The 21,627-nt window shown below is 37.3% G+C and overlaps 2 protein-coding genes across 3 annotated transcripts in view; both read right to left on the bottom strand.

Annotated features, from left to right (window-relative positions):
• The window catches only part of tubb2b (tubulin, beta 2b), a 118,818-nt gene that overhangs the window by 68,210 nt on the left and 28,981 nt on the right, over positions 1-21,627 (bottom strand). The gene's annotated exons all lie outside the window — the stretch shown is intronic.
• On the bottom strand, positions 736-20,327 carry nr5a1a (nuclear receptor subfamily 5, group A, member 1a). 2 transcript variants are annotated; one of them, XM_017468973.3, is made up of 8 exons: positions 20,063-20,327; positions 16,143-16,261; positions 15,707-15,848; positions 12,666-13,147; positions 11,895-12,053; positions 8,859-8,978; positions 7,202-7,349; positions 736-5,053 (listed from the first exon to the last, which is right to left on the bottom strand). In XM_017468973.3, the coding sequence occupies exons 1-8, from the start codon at positions 20,082-20,084 to the stop codon at positions 4,797-4,799; spliced, it is 1,449 nt and encodes a 482-aa protein (XP_017324462.1). In that variant the 5' UTR covers positions 20,085-20,327; the 3' UTR covers positions 736-4,796. The 2 variants fall into 2 exon arrangements, with proteins under 2 accessions (XP_017324462.1, XP_017324463.1); XM_017468974.3 differs by having other exon boundaries at positions 16,143-16,252.

Below are 21,627 nucleotides of genomic sequence, written 5' to 3'. Positions count from 1 at the left end.
AAATGGAAGCCGTGTGAAATTGTACGAGAAAATGAAGGGATACCTTCTGTCCAATCAGAATCCAGAATTCAGGTAAATTACAGGTTTAAACAGTTTTTGCTGTTAATAAATATTTGTCAGTATTGCAAAGTATCCTCAGGCACTCAGAGTATCTAAAATGAAGAAAACAACAATAACAACAACAACAACAACCGAATAATAATAGGAGTATGTGCAACAGATGTATTTGTGAATGGAGAAACAGAAAACATGTTTACAACACACCATATCGTGTCTTTCATTCCCTGGGTCTTTATATCTGACTTGGGGACTTTGGGGTGGTGGGGGGGAATCAATTATTCACCATATGAGGTGCAGTTGAAGCCAATCATTTTCCTAAAAGCAAGACAAAGCGAAGAGGGGAACTAAAGGAGTGTAAATAGGGCCGAGGAAACACACTCTCGCTTTGTGAGCTCACAAAAGGACGGTAACATGTGTGAATGTTTTCTGACCTTCCCATCACGCTTCTTTAGAACGCCGCTGGAGAGTCTCTTAGAGGCAGTCTGGAGGACGCGCCTTTCTCCACAGCACTCGAATGAGCGTGTGCATTCAAAAGCCATGTGCACACACACACACACACACACACACACACACACACACACACACACAGTCTGGCACTCCCTTCTCCTTCAATGCTGTCGTGTTTGTCTGCAGCACAGGCTTTTGGGGGAAAAAAATAAAAATGAATTGCCATCCTTGTTATAATTTCATTTCTTTATTTCACATTTTGATAAGAAATAAAGCACTTTGCAGTCAGATAATGTGGACAAGCACAAAAGATTTTTCTTTTTCTTTTCTTTTTTTTTTTTTTTACGTAAATGAAGTATTTCCGTATTATATCACCTCTGTATCTGACATTATTTAAATAAATACTATTTCTGTCTTCAGCTTCATCGTTTCGTAGCTTGACCTCTAAGTGTTTCTGAATAACCGCCGTCTAAACAATACTGATGCTGATTGTAGCTAGAAAGGACAGAACACGTTTTTACAATTACACTCTTCCAGAGAAAAACACTAAGAAAATAAAAGAAAAAAAGAGTGAGAGAGAGAGAGAGAGAGAGAGAGAGAGAATAGAAGTGTGGTTTCAGCACATTACTACGTATAAATACACAAACGTTAGAGTGAAAATGCATTATTTTTTTTTCAGTTACAGTCCCAGTCAGGATGCGTATGCACAAAGATGCTCGAGCTGCATGGAACTGAATAGAAATGGAGCACGGGTTTGTCTGAAATGTGGAAAACATATGGCGCAGTGATTCTCCCGCTATCCTGATTGGGGCTTCAAACGCACACACTTACAGTATTTGTCAGTATTTTTAAAAAGAGAAGAGCGTTTTTGAAAAGGATGCGCAGGTGGTTGATGAAATAATTGACACCAGTTGAGAGAGAAAGGATCCACAAAATTAGAAACACCCTCAGCACGTCGATTTATGTCCACCTAGGTGTGCTCGGTTTATCCGTGCTGTTACCGTTGATACAATAAGCAGGGTTATACTGTATATTCTTCTATTTTGGCATTAATAGTATTATTGCAAGTTTGCCGTTTTTGAACAGGTAGGTTGTATTTGTAAGAGTCCAAACACGTATCGCCAGTCCTCACGTTTCAATGCTGTTTTGTAGAAAATTTTTGTTTGTTTTTTCTATCAATCGATTCATCCATATGGCATTTCATGGGAAAAAAAAAACTGTCAATGAAAAGCACCGTCTATTTTACATTAATTTCAAATAAAAATCCTGATTTTTAATATGAATATGATTCGAATATGTAAATGTCCCAGATCTTACACGCTCTAACGCCATTCTCTGGTGCACTAGTGTTCCCTGGAGCGCATTTGCATACTGGAACCTGATTGACCCTTCTAATTTATGATGTAAAAGTGAGATTTTTTTCCAGCTTCTTAAAAAGAATGGAGCCTGAGAAAGTTTCCAAAAATAATGAGAGAAAAAAAAAAAAAAAAATCAAATAATAAACATATTTGATAATGTTTAGGTTCACTTTACAGAAAACAGACTGAATTTCACCAATCCTAATATTTAAATTTGCTTTGAAGTAAATACATTTTCTTTGCATTACATCATCAATTTTTCCACAATCCAGTTCAAGAAAAACAAAAAACATAATCAAGATGAAAAACACACAATTTTACCTACAACCAAAAAATCCTGATTTTACAGAAAAAGACAAATCCTCCAAAATCCTCCACTAGTGCTCTCTGGAGTGCATTTGCATACTGAAAACCGATTGGCCCGTCTTTTTTATGATGCAATAACACTTTCAACATACACTCATAGAAACATTTTTTAAACTTGTTCAGATTTTGACACTTTGAATGTGCAATTCCGTTGAAAGAATGAAATCCTTTTTTAAAAAAAAACAAAAAAAAACAAAACCCAAAAAACCCATAGTTTATAATGTTCGGATTGGATTTTTCACTTCTTAGTGACTCCAGATAAACGCATACACAGAAGGAATAAATGCATTCATTGAGAAATTGCTGCAATATTTCATCCTATTGAGGATTAAATGGGGAAAATAGTCAGGCATTAGAATTACCATGGGAACCGAAAACCGCTCTGCTGTGGATAAAAAGCTTCTACTCAATAAATAAAATATAAAATATGTCAAAAAATGCAAACTTGCACTGTCCAACAGGGAAAAGTTCAAGCTGAAGCTCGCTCACAGCTCACGATAGCGTGAAACAGGTAAGAGCAAAAAAACAAAACAAAACAATAATAATAATAATAATAATAATAATAATAATATTTCTTTTTAGAAATGTAAGAAATAAAGAAAATAAAAAGAAAATATCCGCCTGTTGTTTTCTTTAGACTCTACCGTTCTCTTGTAGCTCCAACTGAAAGCAATTAAGAACTCATAAAACCCATACTTAAGCCTCGATGTGAAAGATGATCAATAAGCTTTCAACATTCCATGTATCGGTAACATTACATTTCCAAGATCTCGGAATTGTTTTATCCGACAACTCTGCAATTTTATCCGACCTGCAATATTTCAAGGTCAAAGCAGGCACAACTTTTCAACTGTCTGCCAATTAGTTACACACATAAGCGATATTTTTGGTGAATTCAGTGGCACGTAAATAATCGATTTTAAAAGACAAACTCGCAAAAAGACAGATCGAGCCGAATATTCTGCTAACAAGCATTTTTTTCTTTTTTCTTTTTTTTTTTTTTTTTACCCAATACCAGCTCATGTACACTGCACATCAAATATGTACACTGGCACATCCACATGGTACTAGAACCATCAAAAACGCAGGAAAATAATACACAAAAATAACAACGGAACAGAATACAGAAGCACTCTCGTTGTACTTGGATAATAACAATAAAGGTATTTGTATTTATCAATCACAGGACCTAAATACCTCTTGTGGCAATTTACCATAAGTTTGACACAATTTTGAAGTCGTAATATTAATTAAAAAACGGTATAGCACATTTTCACAGTATATCGGGGGCAAACTACAAAAACGAGGCCGGCCGAGACTGTTTCAGAGGTTCCGACGCTCAAAAATTGCTCGGAAATTGTGTCGTTATCAAAAAAAGAAAAAAAAGAAATCTTTTCAGTTTTTATGTATAAAAAAGAGGCATTATAATATTATATGAATTAATTCGTACAGTAATTACGAATTAAATGTGAGAAAACTTGTGATATTAAAACTACAGAAAAAAAAACAGAAAAAAGAAGGCCTAGCATCTGTGACTTAGCAAATTGCTCTCTCTCTCTCTCTCTCTCTCTCTCTCTCTCTCTCATACCAGTTTTTAAAATAAAAGTCTGCAACATTTTGCAAGTAAGCCGCGTAAACGCGTGCTTTTCTCTAGCGGCCCGAGCTTGAATGAGAAACGAATGCAGGAATTTTAAAAACTGTTCACTTTGTTTCAAAGCGCTGGAAATATTATTCACAGTTCCGTCCGCCACACAGTGCCATCTGGTTTGAAAAACTTGGAACGGGAGGGGGAAAAAAAAAAGAAAATGCTTGTCAGTTATGTTAAAATATTGAAAGGAACCATAATAGAGATTAAGCCTTCAAAGATTCAACCGAAATTCTGTTTAGTTTTTTTGTTGTTGTTGTTGTTTTTTTTTTCTAGCGCTTCCACTTTTTCATCTCCTTCATAACATTAAAGGAAAAGCAGTGAAAATGAAATATCAGTCCAGAATGAAATGACGCGCCGATGCGAAACATGTTCGATAAACATGTCATATTCCGTAATACTACCAAAAAAATAGGAACTCACAGTGGTTATATAATGATCATCAATTTCACTGTCCAAACTGGAAATGATATCTTGCCACCAGGCGTGTGACGCTAATTGGTAATATGATATATCTCATGATATACGTTATATGTTGTTACCGTGGAAACGGTATAACAGTATTTTCGGCCAAAGACTGAAGGGAACACTTTAAAGGTGTGTATCGATCCTATAATTCTGTTCAACACAATGGAGAGAACCATCGCTGCAGCTGAAATGCCACCCAAGACGATGTTTAAAATACAGTGACGATATCATAAAGCTAAATTAGTTTCCACGGCAACTAAAGATCGGCACATGTTTACTAGCCACACACGATGCACAAACGACATCAGATACGGTGTTAATAGCACTTAAGAAATAGAAAAGCTCCCAGTGTCCTTAAGCTTTCGCGGCTCAGTGGTGATCCCACGCACGCACACACGCACGCACACACACACACACACACACACACACACACACACACACACACCTCTGGTTCAGATGGTGGTGGCTCTCTTGGCGTGCAGCATCTCGATGAGCAGGTTGTTGCAGGGCACATCTCCGCTCAGGTGTTTGGAGCTCAGGTACTCCTCGGCCTGGGCGCTCAGGGCACGAACCTCCGGCAGCCGCAGCACCAGCTGACTGAACCTGTCCACATGCTGAGGGTACGAGGTGAGTGTGTATTCCAGCAGAGCGCTGTTCACCTGCTCTTGCACGCTCTCCACTAGTGCCTGGTTCTCCAGCAGCTTCACGTCTGCAAAGATTGGGGATGAATATCGAGTCAGTATAGAAGCTTTGCTGTTCTAGTTCTCTCAGTCTAAATAAATGTGACTTATTTGTGCTAGAACAAGGATGGTTTTTTGATGGTGAATATAAAGTACTTTTGTAGTTGCTCTAGAGGGAGGGCATAACCCAAATGCTACAAATGGAGATGTGAATATACGACCCCAATTCCGAAAAAGCTGGAAAAGTAATGCCATATGTATATGGATAAGTTATATATATATATATATATATATATATATATATATATATATATATATATATATATATATATATATGATAAATATACATGTAAATTTATAGTGGATAATAAAAATAGAAATTTTTTTTTTAAATAAATTTTTGCTTATTACCACAAAGGGTGCCAATAATTCTGAAGCTGACTGCTTGCATAACAGTATTAGTGTGTCTGTGTGTATGTGTATGGATGTTTGTATTTGTATTATTGATGTATATTCATTTCTGAGCTTAACTGGCTGTGGTTTTGTGTGTGTGCGTGTGTGTGCATGTGCATGTGTGCATGTGTGTGTGTGTGTGTGTGTGTGTGTGTGTGTGTGTGTGTATGTATGTGTGTGTGAATGAGTGCTTGCTGCACATAACAATAGCCTGAATGGCCCGCTTAGCCGGGTCTCGTCAGAAAAGCCATTCAACCTCTAATTAAAACATTGAATAACTTTGAAATAGATTTGAAGGACACAAATTACCCAATAAACCTGTTTCCATTTCCAGATGGAGCGAGAGAGGCTGAATGTGACACAGAGTCGAAATGGAAAATGCTTTTGGACTCAGGTTTTTTTTTTCTTTCCTCTACATGCTTTGTAGAAAATGCAGCCAATACATTTTTTTTTCCTGTGGAAAAAAGCTGATCTTTTTTCTATGGACAGCATTATACAACAACGATCGTTTAATGAAATTTCGCACTATTCAAGCGTTTCTTCGTGTTGCCTTTCTGCTTCTAATGCAATTTAGAATGTTTATGCAAAATGTGATTTGCATCCGTGAACGTATTACTTTAAAGGGAACGTGTGATAGAGTTCTTATAAGGTATGGAAACTGAAATTAATATGTGACTTGTTTCAATATTTGGTAACTTTTTAATTAAATATGATATATGCACACATAGACCTACATTAAAACATTCCTGACAAGTGACATAAACCTACCTACACTATTCGTGTCAAGTGACATAAATCTACATACACTATTCCTGATAAGTGACATAAATCTACATACACTATTCCTGACAAGTGACATAAATCTATATAATGTGTTCCTGACAAGTGACATAAACCTACCTACACTGTTCATGACAATTGACATAAACCTACATACACTATTCGTGTCAAGTGACATAAATCTACATACACTATTCCTGACAACTGACATAAACCTACGTACACTATTCCTGATAACTGACATAAACCTACATACACTATTCCTGACAAGTGACATAAACCTACATACACTATTCCTGACAAGTGACATAAACCTACATACACTATTCTTGATAACTGACATAAACCTACATACACTATTCCTGATAACTGACATAAACCTACATACACTATTCCTGATAACTGACATAAACCTACATACACTATTCCTGATAACTGACATAAACCTACATACACTATTCATGTCAAGTGACATAAATCTACATACACTATTCCTGACAAGTGACATATACATAAATTAACTGTTCTTGACACCTGACATAAGCCAAAATAAACTGCAATGACAATTCATTAGCATTGTGTGACTGAGTGGAAAGTGTCATACAATCTTATGTCAACAAGAATTTAAAATCACTGGACTCAGGTGTTATTTCAGCTGGACAACAAAACTGACAGATATAGTCCTTATGAAAACTGATAATTGCTTGTTGGAATAAGCCTTTCTAAAATGTCATGAAGGGCTTAAGTAGGTGCCATGAAGTACGTAAAATCTTACTATTATGTGCTACTTGAAACTAGTGTTGGGTTATTGCTCTTATCTGGAGGCACAACATATTCATAAGAATTCACACGGTCCAACTCAAATGAAATGGTTATGAAATAACCGTTATCGTGCCTTGATAATTTCTGAAGTTATGTACTGGAGAACAAACAGTGGGACTCACTGGGGTTGAAAAGGATGAGGAACTTGAGGCAGGCCATCTCACGGCGGTCGACCTGGAGCAGCTGCAGTCGCCGTGCCAGTTCCTGTCCCCTCTGCACGAGACTCGAGAGAGTGAGACCCGAGTCAGACACGATGCCCGCAAGCTCCACCTGCAACACACACCACAGTGAGTCAATGAGCAACACACCTGGAACCATTTCTTCGAACATAGAGTCCATTTAAGTACACAAAAACACACCGAAAATTTGTTTTATGACTGCAAGAGAGGCTATCCGAGGAATCCCAGCAAGTTAGCTTATTTTAGCCAATGAACATTTATGAATAAATGTTAAATTTAAGGTTAGCCAGCTAGCTATATTGTCCTGCTGCAAACACTTCCTTATAGGAATTGACCTAATGGTTTCCATTAACCATTAAAATAACTATAAAATGGTTAATAAAACCCAAATGAACCACCTTCTAAACAAACATCAGCTTATCTCTGAATATGGTCTTAAAATCCTCTCAGAAATCATGTGAAATTAGCTCAAATACTCATGAATTTATAAATATGATTTAAAATCCTCTCAGAAGACCTGTTCAATTAGCTTATTTGTGGCCAACCAACTGGTTTTAGCAGTAAAAAAAATAAAAAAAATAAAAAATTGCATGCATGAATGACTAAGACTTAAAATGCTCTCAGAAATCCTATCAAATTAGCCTAAGTTGGCCAGCTAGCTAGCATTAGCAGTAATGACTGTACTGTAGCAGTGAATGTATCAGTATGACTTAAAATCCCCTCAGAAATCCTATCAAATTAGCTCACTGATGGCCGGCTATCTCTCTGACCTCAAATCAAAACCTTTCCACAATACAAAAACAGCTAACAAAGTAAATCACAAAGGCAACACGAGCAACCCAAAACAAACGGCTAACAAAATGAGGGAATATAAAGAAATGAAAGGCAGAGAGCTTTCAATCAAAATACTTTGCATTTTTATTTAACAATTACGAATTTGGCAGCATTTTCGGAATTTTTTTTCAAATTCAAACGCTCATTAGTAAATGCTAATGCTGGAAATGCTACCATATGAGTTTAAGAAAGAAAGGAAAAACATTTCTGAGACAAAGCTAAGCATTTGATTCTAGTCATAAATCCTCAGTGTGTCCAGTTTAATACCATGATTTTATATTCTGACATTTGTTTACAAATTAGTTCTGATTCATTTTTCATGCTAATAGTTTGCTCATCCATAGCCTGCTCATAGTTCTGAATCCAATCAAAGCATGAGGCTGAGCAATTTAATGTTAAAGGTACAGGCAGCAATTTATGCGAAAGCTGACCTGACGACTTTCGCATGTAGCAGCTCCACAATTTAACATTAGCATATGCTAATATGTACAGAGCAGTTAAAATCCCTCGCCCCTTCATCAACCTGGAACGACAGTTGCATGGGCAGATTGAACTCTGAAAGCCACGCCCTTTCCCCAACATTAATAATGCTTGAAGGTTTTTGAAACTGAAAATCCGAATACAGCTCCCTGTCACACTGTTCACTCCAAAGCCACACCCCTATGCTAGGCTAGTGCACTTGAATGCTAGTTCAAGTTGTAAAGCTTTCTGAACGTACAGACTAAATGATTGACAGGCATTATTTGAAGAAGAGTGAAATTCTCACCTCTTGGCCAGTGATGAGTAGCAGAGTATGGTCTCTCCCATGATGCACCTGTCTAAAGACATGATCCAGAAGCAGGAGCTCGCTCCAGCAGTTATGTAGCAGTTGCATCTGATCTCCGACCTGCCCGAAACCAGGGAAAATCTTCTTAATGCCTTAATTATAATTATAACCAGCATTGATATTGATTTGAAATAGCTTATATGGCTAATATGTAGGATGACTAGGAATGAAATGGCTTAAATGTGTACCAATACATTTAACCCCATATTATATTACTCTTCAGAGAGAACGAGCACTAAACACGAGAGTTTGACAGATTGCTATTACTAGAGATGGTTCTAAGGGTCATTAAGAATATGTGGCCATATGGGGCAGTGTACATACAGTGCTTTCAAATCCTGACACACGATGCGCTCGCTGTTCAAGTGGGTAAATACCACGAGAACTCTGTTGCTATGCAACTGGGAAATACAGACAACGAGCATAAGCTAGCTATTGAATGGGACGACCGATTTAGCTAGCGTTCGAGTCTTTTTAACAGACAAGGTAAAGGTGTAGTGACACAGAAACAAGACAAATCCATCAAGAATGTCAACGTTTACCTCAGATGTTCTGGTAAATCAGATGTTTTTGGTAAAGTGCTTCTGAAATCACTTTGTATTTACACTTAGCATCCACCGCTAACTGCCACAGTGAGAGATGTCAAGTTAGTGTCACAGCTCACGAGCTGTCAGAAAATGTCAACTTTTGAATGAATACCTCAAGAATTGAGTGAGATGTAGCCATTAAAAAGAGAAAATCATAACGCGATTAAAGTATTATTGTTGTTGCCATTTCTATTGATAGATATGATTCGTATTCATTTCTAATTTCCAGGCTGAAAAGAACTTAACAGAAGCCTGATATAAAGAAACTATCGATATCCATTGCATGGTCCAGAAACCATCCATCCATTCGTCTTCTACACCGCAGACCATAGAAACCATTTTAAAAATGCCCAAGATAAAAACTAACGTAACGTCATGTAAACGTTACTGTACACAACTTAGCAAAACCTAGCTAAACTGGAGGCTTAGTGAATTCTTAGTGATATATATATATATATATATTTTTTTTTCAAATGAATTTCCCTGTCTTACCACCACTGCGGTACTGACATTCAGCAGCACCTCCCTTAGAGGAACACACACTCTCGCTTTTGATTCCTCTCTGAACACACATGAACACACCAACATTCAATCATCACTGCCTCTTTTTGTAGGTGCCTCAGGAAAGCTTTCAGCGGTTTGGAACAATGCGTGTCGAGATCTGGAGGAGCGGGAGAGCTGAATTCCTGAGCTATCTGCAGTGTGGAATGTAATTAAACAGGAGAGAAAGAGCCGTGTGTGTGTGTGTCTGTGTCTGTGTCTGTGTCTGTGTATATGTGTGTATGTGTACAGGAGCCAACCTCGGTCAAACACATTCACCTGCTACATCATGCAAACACACAGCTACCATCATGGCTGCATCCGTGATATCGATTTAAATGTTGCTAGTGGTGTTTTTAAAAAATAATTATTATTTATTTTTATTTCTTTTATCGTTCTGGACATAACAAACAGTGTGAAATCTGTTTTGTCTTATATCATACAAGCTTATCTGTTAGCTGACTCCATTTCTTTAACAATATGTGACAACAACATTTAAGGGGGGGGGGGGGGGGGGGGGGTCCAAAATGTCTGAGAAGAGGTGGATCACCTGGCATCAGCATATTCTTAACAATGTATAATTTTCCCTATCTGAGCAACAACAAATCTATTGTGCTTCACGAGCACACTCCCACGTTCCGAGCTGCAACCAAGTATCCGTACTAAAGCCGAAGAAGCGTCTTGCACAATATGAGGACCGACACGTGTGTCCATGCAATGTTGGAAGATTTGTAAACGTATATATATCAGAATATCGATTATTTTGCCTGGGTGCCTGGGAAATTTTATACACGACTGTCGTTAAGGTTACATTACCGTTTTATGATGAAACCACCAACCGGAGCTTATTAGAAATGTACAAACGAACATCTACGAATGTTAGCCCCGCCCCTAACTCCACCCCCTATCCCAAACCTAAATCGTTTGTATCTTTTCTGTACCGTTTGAGTGTGAAACCTTTTTGTGAAACTTTCCATACTAAACTGGCTATGACTTCATATCGGATCTGCCGTTCCGCTCTACAAAACGTGCTCGAGTTTATGAACATCGTCAAGGTCATCCGGGGTGATGTTATTGATCGGGGACACTACGAGGATGTTATATGTCAGCGTAAACCTCCGGCGCAGTTTGTGCTGGCATCCTGTAATCTGCAGTTATCGGGTTTAACCGCACGTCCGTGGTGGCCCAAGCAGCACCACCTTCATATCTACTTGTCTCAGTGTTCTGAAATGTTATCAGCGGTGCGGTCCAGGAGCTGGCGACATAATATCAGCCTTTCCCCATAACAAATGGGTTCAGTCAAGACAAAGGCAAAGTCACAACATTGAACATTATGTAACGCCGCGTTTTTTTTAAACTCTAAACATCTAAGCACTCTTGTTAAGGCAGGACATCAAAATTATTCAGATAATAGAGTTAAAAACATGTGGAATTGGTGATGTTTTCTGTAATTCAGCATTCACGGAAGGCGTCTCCAGTGTCATATTACTTATAGCTGCTCTACCGTAAGTGATTACAGGAAATGACTTGCTTTGCTGACATTCCACAACATTAAACATAACTATAAACGGATAAAAACTGGTGCTAATCATTCAAAAAAAATGCCATCATTGGCAAATTGTTGTGCTGTAAGAGGAATAAAACACTTTGGGACTGGCTGCTTTAGGAAAATAACTAAAACTTCAGGGTGGTTATAATAACTCCGCTTCATCGCACCTCACAGTCATTGATTATTTCCCTGTAACAGCAAGCCTCGTTGTGTATTGTTCCTTACTGACACGCGCTCATACTTTTAAAATCACGCTAATCGATCAAGCAATTTTAAAATGCCCTCGTCTTAGCAGCATACCTTTAGCTCCTTGAAGAAGATGCAGCTTCTCGCCCATTCCACGATGGAGAACAGGGTCTGGTCCGCCATCACGCAGAGCAAGTTGGAGGGTCGGGGTTTGTCCAGCTTGCCACGCCCACTCTGCTCCTGCTGCAGGTAGGCACAGATCTTTGCTCTCACCTGAGAGATCAGAAAGGAAGATGAACGGCTGAAATATGACACAGGAAGCTGTGGTGAGAATCTCAGATTGAAGGAACAGCAACATTTCTGTCATGAAATGTTTGTAGAGTTGTAGAAGTATGAACAATAAAAAAAAAGATGACTTCTTCACCGACACCCATTAACATAACCATTGGTTCCTGTGAGTACCAATAAAATACCAAGTACCAAACTGTTAGTGAGTATTGGTATCGTAGGTCATTGTCAAGATTGGATCTGATTTATTTTCTGATCTGATCCATCGACTTATGCAGACAGAGCTCTTAAACAACTTTGTCATTGTACCGCTGATGTTTCTCATAATCTGCCAGTAGACTCTTGCAGAAATCCGGCTTGTTTACTTATTTCAGAGCATACCATGTTGGATCAGTATCGGGTATCGATACTTAAAGTTCTGATATTGCTACTATGTTGAATATTGGAAATTTGGGGGGATCGGTGTGTTTCTGCTTTCAGATAATATATTAGAGGCCATGCTGGTCTTGAAGATTTGTTTAAAACTCTAAAGAACCCTGTTACGAGATTTAACCACCCACTTTTGCGATTTGGGATCACAAGGATTTTGGACCGTACCTGCTCCTCATCAGGCTCACAGCTAAGCAGCTCCAGAACCAGCGAGGGCACGGCTGGGTTCAGGGGGCTGGTCTGTGGTGAGGCGGGAATGCAGCCCTCGGCATACGGATACCCAAGAGATGAGTCAGGAGAACCGGAATACGGGTCCGGATGCTCTGCTTTGATGGATCTACCGGGCACAGTCGGGGTGGTGTACTGATACTGGGCTGGGAAGGAGCCATAGCTGTGCAGGGCCACCCCTAAAGAGGGGGGGCACGTAGGTAGGCAATCATAGTCTGGAGGGCCGAGGGGAGGCAGCAGACCGGGCATTGAGCCTGGGAACGGATACTCTGCCTGGTTGGAGGGCACTAGTGGTGGGTTGGGCTCCAATTTGAAGGCGCTTGCTCGGATCAGAGCTCTCTTCTGCTGCTTCAGAGCGCGGTCTCGTTTGTACATGGGGCCAAACTTGTTCCTCCCTCCTCGCATACGGTCAGCGCGAACCGCTGAAAAAGGAGACAGGGAAGAAGATAGAGAGATAGAGATAAAGAGAGACGAATTAATATCTGTTTATCTACTAAGCACTGGATTTTGACAGGGAAATGCCCTAGATTAATAAGGATAATCAGGAGTGCGAATATTTCCAAAGTGTGGCGAACAATCAAAGAGTAGACAGGAAATGCCTTTAAAAAAAAAAAAAAAAGAATAAAATAACAAAACAGCAGGCAAGCATTTCTCTTCATATGGACATTTTCCACCCCAGTTTTCGTAAACACCCCCAAAAGAAATCCTGTGTATGACTGTGCAAGGCTTATCAGCGGTTCAGGAATGTGTCACACAGACTCGCGGAAGCAGGTGCTTTTCTGCACGGCGGCCTGCATGGGAATGGAGCACACACAGACACACACACACACACACACAGACACACCAGTAAAGGCTGTGTCAAGCTGCACAGCTCACCAAGCATCATAACCGCTACTGGAAATGGGAAACGAAAGACATACACAAACCCTTCATTCGAGAAATATCTTGGTCTGTTATTAGCCTGTTAAAAGTGAAATGATGAGAATCCAACAAGTACAAAAATCTGCTTGACGTACACTGGAAGGCAACGTCGTGTGTGTACGATTGAGTAAATTAGCAATATGATTTTAGGTTTGAGAGTGAATGTGCATGGGGAACATTATAAGTCAACATACAAAGACATGTAAACAACTACATCCAAATGTATTCAAGCAAAAAAAAAAAAACAACCCAAAAAACATCAAATGATCCCTGATGTGTTCTCTTGCAAATGACAGTTACACCCAGTTTACTGAAATAAAGTGATCTAAAGATCAAAAGTACCAAATAATATGTATGATCTATGCCCTGATCTCACAGGAAATCTATACAATTTCCAAGAACTAAGGGTTGGTTTCCATTCCATGTATTATGGCTAGACTTATAAGAAAAGATATGAGCACTAACCCCGCCCCTAACCCCGCCCCAAACCCTAACTTCGCCTTCATACTTATACTGCATACAAATTAAATTGTGTGAATTGATACAAACATGCAAGTATGAGACAATGTTGCCATGGCTACATCCTCAACTGATACTAAATAGCACTATTAAAATAAAAGTACCCTAGGTTACCATAGTTACCGTGGAGGTTGTTCTAGGGTCTTTTGATCCTAACACTGGTTAGGATGGTAAGAGGTTTAGAAAGTAGGGAGCCATGCTCTTTCAGAAGAAAATGGTACTAAACTGTGCCACTTTTTCTTGTCACTGGGGTATACACACGTCTCGTACCTTTAGTGTGCATTTTTTTTCTAGAAAGGTGCATGTTGTGTAGCTTTAAAGCTGTACTCTAAAAGCTAATTACAGTCCAGTTGTGTACCTTAAATATTTTGTAAAGATACTAGGCTATGTAAAGATATAAAGATATAAAGGTACAGTCTAGTACCCTTTTTTATTTAGAGTGAGCAATGCGCTAAAATAAAATAATATTCAAAAATATGTGTACATATAAATAAATAAATAAATAAATAAATAAATAAATGGTTCCCTGGATTTGTTTAAATCATTTAAAGACTATTTCCTTTTTTAAATTCATTTCTATCGTTTAGGTGTTTTTTTGTTTGTTTTTTGTTTTTTAGAAAAAGTATCCCCCCCCCCATTTTTTTCCTTCCTCCTTTAGATTAATGAGCTTATTTTATTAAACATAATGCTTTCCTGTAAATATGTTCATTCTTTCATATAGTATATAGGGGCTATATATACACATAAGGGGGGGGGGGGGTGTTATGACAGCGGGCCGTACTATGACGTCACTAATGATATAATTAGAGGCTTTGCCAACATTTTGATTGAGACCGGATAGCTGTTTACATTTGAACACGACGAGATTTATTTTCATCTGTAGGCTACAACCTATGGCTTGTGGGTTTGCAGAAATGTAGCCTGATATAAAATTAAAGGAAAGTTGAAAAAATAAAAAATAAAACAAAGCACAATACTGAACAAAACAAAAAGGGAATGTCGGGAATGTCGACATATAGCTAATTTTCCTAGAAATGTCAGAAAGGGCGCTTTCTCACATTTTGTAACAGGAGTTTTCTAAATGTACCGTAGCCTACATCCCTGATCTATTGGTGATAAACCCTGATCAATAATTAGAGGCTAATTTCTAGCTATTTCAAAACCGAGTTCAAAGCTGATCCAACAACGTTTTCATCCAAATGTTTCTCGCACGAGAGCTTACAATAATCGTGACTGATTTGATTAAGAGTAAACATCTGTAATAAATACATAAATAAATATATAAATAAATCTGTAAAATACCATGCTTAAAAAATATAGAGGCACAATAAATAAAAACGTAAGCTATGAAATAAAATTGTCGCACTAGTAATCTATTTAGAAATATTTTCATTTAGCCAAATATTTTGCGGCTTTCTTTGGAAAACTTGCGTAAGAATATATTTGTCGGTATTTTTTATCGGTGCGTTATTTTAATCATAACTATAAAAGCTATAAAAAAATTTTTTATTTTTTTATTTTTTTAAAAAGGCTCTGTTTACCTTCTAACCTCATGCCGACACTGAGGCACTTCTGGAAGCGACAGAAAGGGCATCTCTTGCGCTGCGTCTTGTCGATGCCGCAGTCCTGGTTCTGGTTACAGGTGTATCTCTTATTGTTCTGCACAGTGCGCTTAAAAAAGCCCTGTGGAAAATTGCATGGAGTTAGATTTGAAATCTTAGCCTGAATGCACAAAATTCGGCGAAGAATTCAAATGCGCAAAAACTGCATTCTCAGTCGACTTGGTTAGATTTAAAACAAGCACGTTGTGAGGTTGTGACTAAAGCTAGAAACGATACAGACATCATTAATCCCCATGCACCCAGCCTAGGAATAAACAACACCGCCATTTTGAGGATTTTATTTATATATATATTTTTTCTTTTCTTAATAATGCAGAAAAATCGACAATGATGGACAGGTGAACAGATGGCGCACCTTGCAGCTCTCGCACGTGAGCAGGCCGTAGTGGTAACCGGACACTTTGTCCCCGCACACAGGACACAGCTCCTCTAAATCCTCTTCGGTGGTGAACTCCATCACTGACCCTGCGGACACTGTACAGGTCAACAACACGCTCAGGAACAGCTTTAATGCTGTTGCAGATGTATGGAGTATGGAGATATAGAAGATATATTAAAGGTAGGCCTATAAAAGGTGTACAGTTGAGGCATCTCAGTCAGACAAGGAGAGAGAGAGAGAGAGAGAGAGAGAGAGAGAGAGAGAGAGAGAGAGAGAGAGAGAGAGACTCATGTCATTTTGCGTCATCACTTGAGATATGTTCATAACCTCATATTTGATAAAGATCTTAAATGTCACTGAACATTACGTTTGGAAATTTGGAACTGGCAACCTTTGAAACACTACAAGAAGATCTCCTAATGATCCTCAGGCATATATTTTTCTGGAGACATTGTCTGATTCCTGCCAAAATAACATCTGTTTTATCTTTCCTCTCTTAGCAATTTATGGACAATTGGGGGAAAAGCTTGATCACTGACTAGAATGATCTAATGTAAAATAATAATAATAATAATAATAATAATAATAATAATAATAATAATATATGTAGCTATGTCCCTGAACCTCAAACCCACCAAACACCCTGTTTGTTTGTTTGTTTGTTTGTTTGTTTGTTTGTTTGTTTATTTATTCATTTATTTATTTACTAGTCAACCGGTTATAGGATCGTCAAAAAAAAATTTAACATGATTATTAAAATTTATATAGGTTACTGTATAAAATACTATACGTCAGAATACATTCACGACAACGTGGTTAAATGTTCCTAATAGTCTTTGCCAGATAAAATATGTAACAGTGTAAATTTCGGGCAGATTTTTAAAATGAATGAAGAAAGAAAGAAAGAAAGAAAGAAAGAAAGAAAGAAAGAAAGAAAGAAAGAAAGAAAGAAAGAAAGAAAGAAAGAACCACTGATCTTGCGTTCGCTGTGTTTGTATCTATAAAAGCTCTAAAAGACTTCACACTGTAATTTTTCTGGGTGGTGGGGGGTGGGGAGGGGTGGGGTCAGAGTTCATTATAAACGCTGATCAGTGGGTGACTATATATATATATATATTTTTAACATTATTTTAAACCAAAATGAACCCCATTTGTTAAAAAGAAAAAACATAACAAACGCGGGTCTGATACAAAGAGGAATCTAGAGGAATAAAAACACTATATAAACAATATAAAACACTCCTGCTGAAAGAAAATCAGTTCCACGTCACGTTTTAAACTAAAGTTGTATATATATATATATATATATATATATATATATATATATATAGATAGATAGATAGATAGATAGATAGATAGATAGATAGATAGATAGATATAAAATCGTATTTAGGATAAACCTCGGGGTTGCAGACCAAAATGTGCAGTGTGTGCGGAGCTCTGAACCACACACACACACACACACACACACCCTTTCACGTCTGCTCAAGAGCAGCTAACGAGGTGCTCGTGCACCCTTTTAATAGAAAGCTCAGGTGTTGGGAATGTTTGCAAGCACGTCCACTTAACCCCCACCACACACACACACACACACATACACACACACACACACACACACACACACACACACACACACACACCTAACATGCCCAAATGTAATCCCGAATAATACATTTAATGGGTACATTTGAAGATATAAAACCCGAGTGATGTTATCGGAAACTCGATACATCACTGTGTTTCTATGTTCTTACACCGAACAGACTTTCAGTCAACACTTTGATTATACGTATACTGTATGATCTATATTTGATCAAGATTAGGTTTTATTTAAAAAAAAAAAAAAAAAAAAAAAGAAGAAGAAGAAGTTTAATTAACATTCTAACAAAAGTTTTAATACCCATATACTTAAATATTTAGAAAAATATAAAGGTAGCCTACACAGAACGCGTCAGTGGGATATTTGACGTCAGAGATTTTGAAAGATGCTGCGACAAATTAGCTTAGCATATCGCAATCATGCATTGCAATCTATTATTACACAGGTCTGATGTGGAGTTTAGTCATTTCTGTTATTTCGTCTGTATTATTCCTATTTAAACAGTGAAGCATAAAAATACACCCCAAGTCCAATTTAGAGATTAAAATACATATATATGTATAATATGTATATTATAAGGTACATATGTGGGCGTCTAAGATATTTGACGCCAGTGAATTTGCAACAGAGAGAGAGAGAGAGAGAGAGAGAGAGAGAGAGAGAGAGAGAGAGACTCAAAAGAGGTTTTCTTCATTATTTGATCAGGGTCATTTCGGAATAAAAAGAATTGACGTCAATTAAGTCATTAATGTCGCTTTAACGCGGTTAAACAGAGCCTCTTTGGGGAATGAAATTAAATATCTCAATTATTTACGCTTTATTCTACTAACATTTCAAAATATCATCAAATAGTTATCAAGTATTATACATACATATTCATAAAATAATATATCAAACCAAAATATATCTCACTTTGTAAAAAGCCGCAAATAAAGAAATGCGTGAATAAAAATTCAAATGAAATGTCATTTAAGCATTTATAGAAGTTATTTTAATACTAAACTGTCTTAAACATTTTTCTGAGCCTTCTGATAAGGGAGTGTAAATTCTTTCTTTTTTTCTTTTCTTTTTTTTTTGTTAGATCGAATATTTTAATAGCAATAGAATCATATAAAGCACAGCTTTTTTCTTTTAATGATTTTAATGATCTCTGTCGGTTTACTTTATTATTTAATTAGTAACACCAGGAAACAGTCTGAAGTCCTCAAGTAACATTAGCTAAATAAATAAATAAATAAATAAATGGAAATACGTTTAGTTTAATCAATTGTCCATTTTTAACTTTATTAATTGGCTAGGCTAATGTAATTGAAGGCAACAAGATATCAAATCAGTTCACGTATACATGCGAATACAATGTTAATAATAATAATAATAATAATAATAATAATAATAATAATAATAATAATAAACACCCACAATGTTAATTTGAACAGAACAAAAAAAACGAGCCAGATGTTTTACTAGACAATTAAAATTAAAGTAACATAATTGAAAGTTTTTATTTTAAACTTGTAGGCTAAACTTACATCTCTTAATCTTTTAGCTAATAAATATTAATAGCTACATGAGCATAATAGTTGTCTGCAACATGTCCTATCAGCATAATATAATAAATCGAATTATTTTCGATATTTGGTCAAGATAGAGCTCGTATAGAGGTTATAAAAACATTTTATCCGACTTAATGTATAATATTCATAAATACACAAATGCATTTTGTTGCACAGGTCAAATTCTGTATCCACTTAAAAGATTTAAAATGAAATCTACAAAATGGCGTCGTGTTAGAAAGTTTAAAAAACAAACAAACAAACAAACAAAAAAAACAGAAAACTTCTGTAGAATTATTAGAGAAAGAAGGAAACTGGAAAGGAGGTTTTGGTGTTCGGGTTTTCACACGTGTTTTCTTAAGCCAGTATATTTATTATCATCTCGTGTTATTTATATATATATATATATATATATATATATATATATATATATATATGTATATCACGTGTTTATATAATTCTATGTGAAATAGCACGTGAGAAAATAAAGTCACTGTCGGGAAATAATTTCACATCATTGAACATCAACTTCAGTGTTTAATTAATCCGAAAACCAGGTGTTTTTGTTTCTCTAGAAGAAAATATATAACGAAGATATTATAATTAATTAATAATTAGGCTAATAATAATGTTAAACTCAGTGCGATGCGATTATTATTATTTAAATTTTTTAATTGGATTTAATCGGATTCTTTTCGCGGTTGGATCTGATTGGATTTGGTCTGATTCGGTGATGTTCTTACCTTTACTTTGCGCCTCCAGCATTTGACTCAGTGTGTGTTGTGTGTGTGTGGAAAAAGACGGCGACGCTCCTCAGCAGCTCCGGACGAGTCCAGATAAACACACACATACACACACACGCACGCACACACACACACACACACACATGCACACATATACACATACACACACGGAGATGGAGATGGAGTGTGTGAAGCTGTGTGAGCTGGTGTTCAGCTGCTGCACTGTCCCCGCTCGCCCATGTTGAGTGTGTGTGTGTGAGCGCGTCTGCTTTATGCGCCGGGCGGAGACGCCTTCATTGGACATCACACACTCATGTGACTCTCGGACACACACACACACACACACACACACACACTGGAGATGAGAAGGAAGAGGAGGAGGAGGATGCGCTTCTGACAAATTCTAGAGACTTGAATGAACACTACAGAACTGAATTAACACGTGAACATTTTTGGTCCAACTGGACTTGTCTAGCTGCTTCCAGCCTGTGCAACATTGTAACAAATTCAGCAATTATGTTAGTTTTACACTAAATATACAGTTGCATAATAAATACGCACACATTATGGTCTTATGTATGGACTGACGTGTATTGAGTGTGGTCAGGGGCGCAGTAACGGTCGGGCGGCGGGGGGGCGGGGTATGGAGGGTGGATAGGACGATTCTAAGGGAATTCTGGGGTCATACTTTCCTGTATGATTTTGGCATTTAAATGGCTTCTTTGCACAATAATCTATTATGAAGCAGGCTATAATGAACGCCATCAGACTGGGCCAAGTGCGTGTGTGCGCGTGTGTGTGTGTCCTTAAGACGTACGCAGATTATTCAGAAATAGTTGTGTGTCTTTACATGCATCAGGTTGACGGCAAGTCAAAATCGGGATGATTCGGAAGCTAGCCCGTATGAAGCTGTCATAATTCACAACAAATAGAAAAACGATTCGTGAGTGAATCGTTTGTTTGAGTCGGTTCATGTCAATGAATTGGAGAATCCCGTTGATATAAACCAGTCTGAATGATTCACTCCCGAAAATAACCGATATGATTCTCAAGTTCAACTCAGTGATTCAATGATCCTGTCACTGTTTTAGCCCATCTCCACATTTCTTTCTGGAGCTGTTGGTGTGTGAAACTTCTTATTCACTCAATGAATAATAATAATAATAATAATAATAATAATAATAATAATAATAATAATAATAATGGTAAAGTTCATTGTTCTTGGTACTTGTGGAATAAGAAATTACAAGTTAACAGCTTATAAAGACATCCAGACAGAGTTTCTATAGTGTCTGTGTATGAGAGAAAGAGAGAGAGAGAGAAAGAGAGAATACAGTGGTGTTAATTACTTGTCCTGTATATATAGTTATTTGTATATAGCTATAAATGAATAATTTCTTTAAAGAAATATAAAGTGCTTTATAGTCTCGTATTGAATATGCCATAATTGTTCTGCTTATTGATAATGATTGTTTTTACACGTGGCAATAAGAAAAAATAATTGGGGGGTAGGGGCTTGGGGTGCGGGGTACAAATTGGCCAGGGGACCCAGAAACCCGATGTGA

The sequence above is a fragment of the Ictalurus punctatus genome, chromosome 5 (genome assembly GCF_001660625.3).
Source record: "Ictalurus punctatus breed USDA103 chromosome 5, Coco_2.0, whole genome shotgun sequence".
NCBI classification, from domain to species: domain Eukaryota; kingdom Metazoa; phylum Chordata; class Actinopteri; order Siluriformes; family Ictaluridae; genus Ictalurus; species Ictalurus punctatus.
The sequence above is the reverse complement of the archived record's forward strand: the minus strand, read 5'-3'. Positions and strand labels throughout refer to the sequence as shown.

What these genes read in the sequence shown, in the direction of transcription:
- nr5a1a (XM_017468973.3), bottom strand. Translation starts at nt 20,084, where the DNA reads ATGCTGGAGGCGCAAAGTAAAG. An exon ending in TGTCGGCATGAGGTTAGAAG is followed by an intron (nt 13,148 to 15,706) that starts GTAAACAGAGCC and finishes CTCCTTTTTCAG; the next exon opens with CGGTTCGCGCTGACCGTATG. An exon ending in TCTTCTTCAAGGAGCTAAAG is followed by an intron (nt 8,979 to 11,894) that starts GTATGCTGCTAA and finishes GGTTTCGGGCAG; the next exon opens with GTCGGAGATCAGATGCAACT.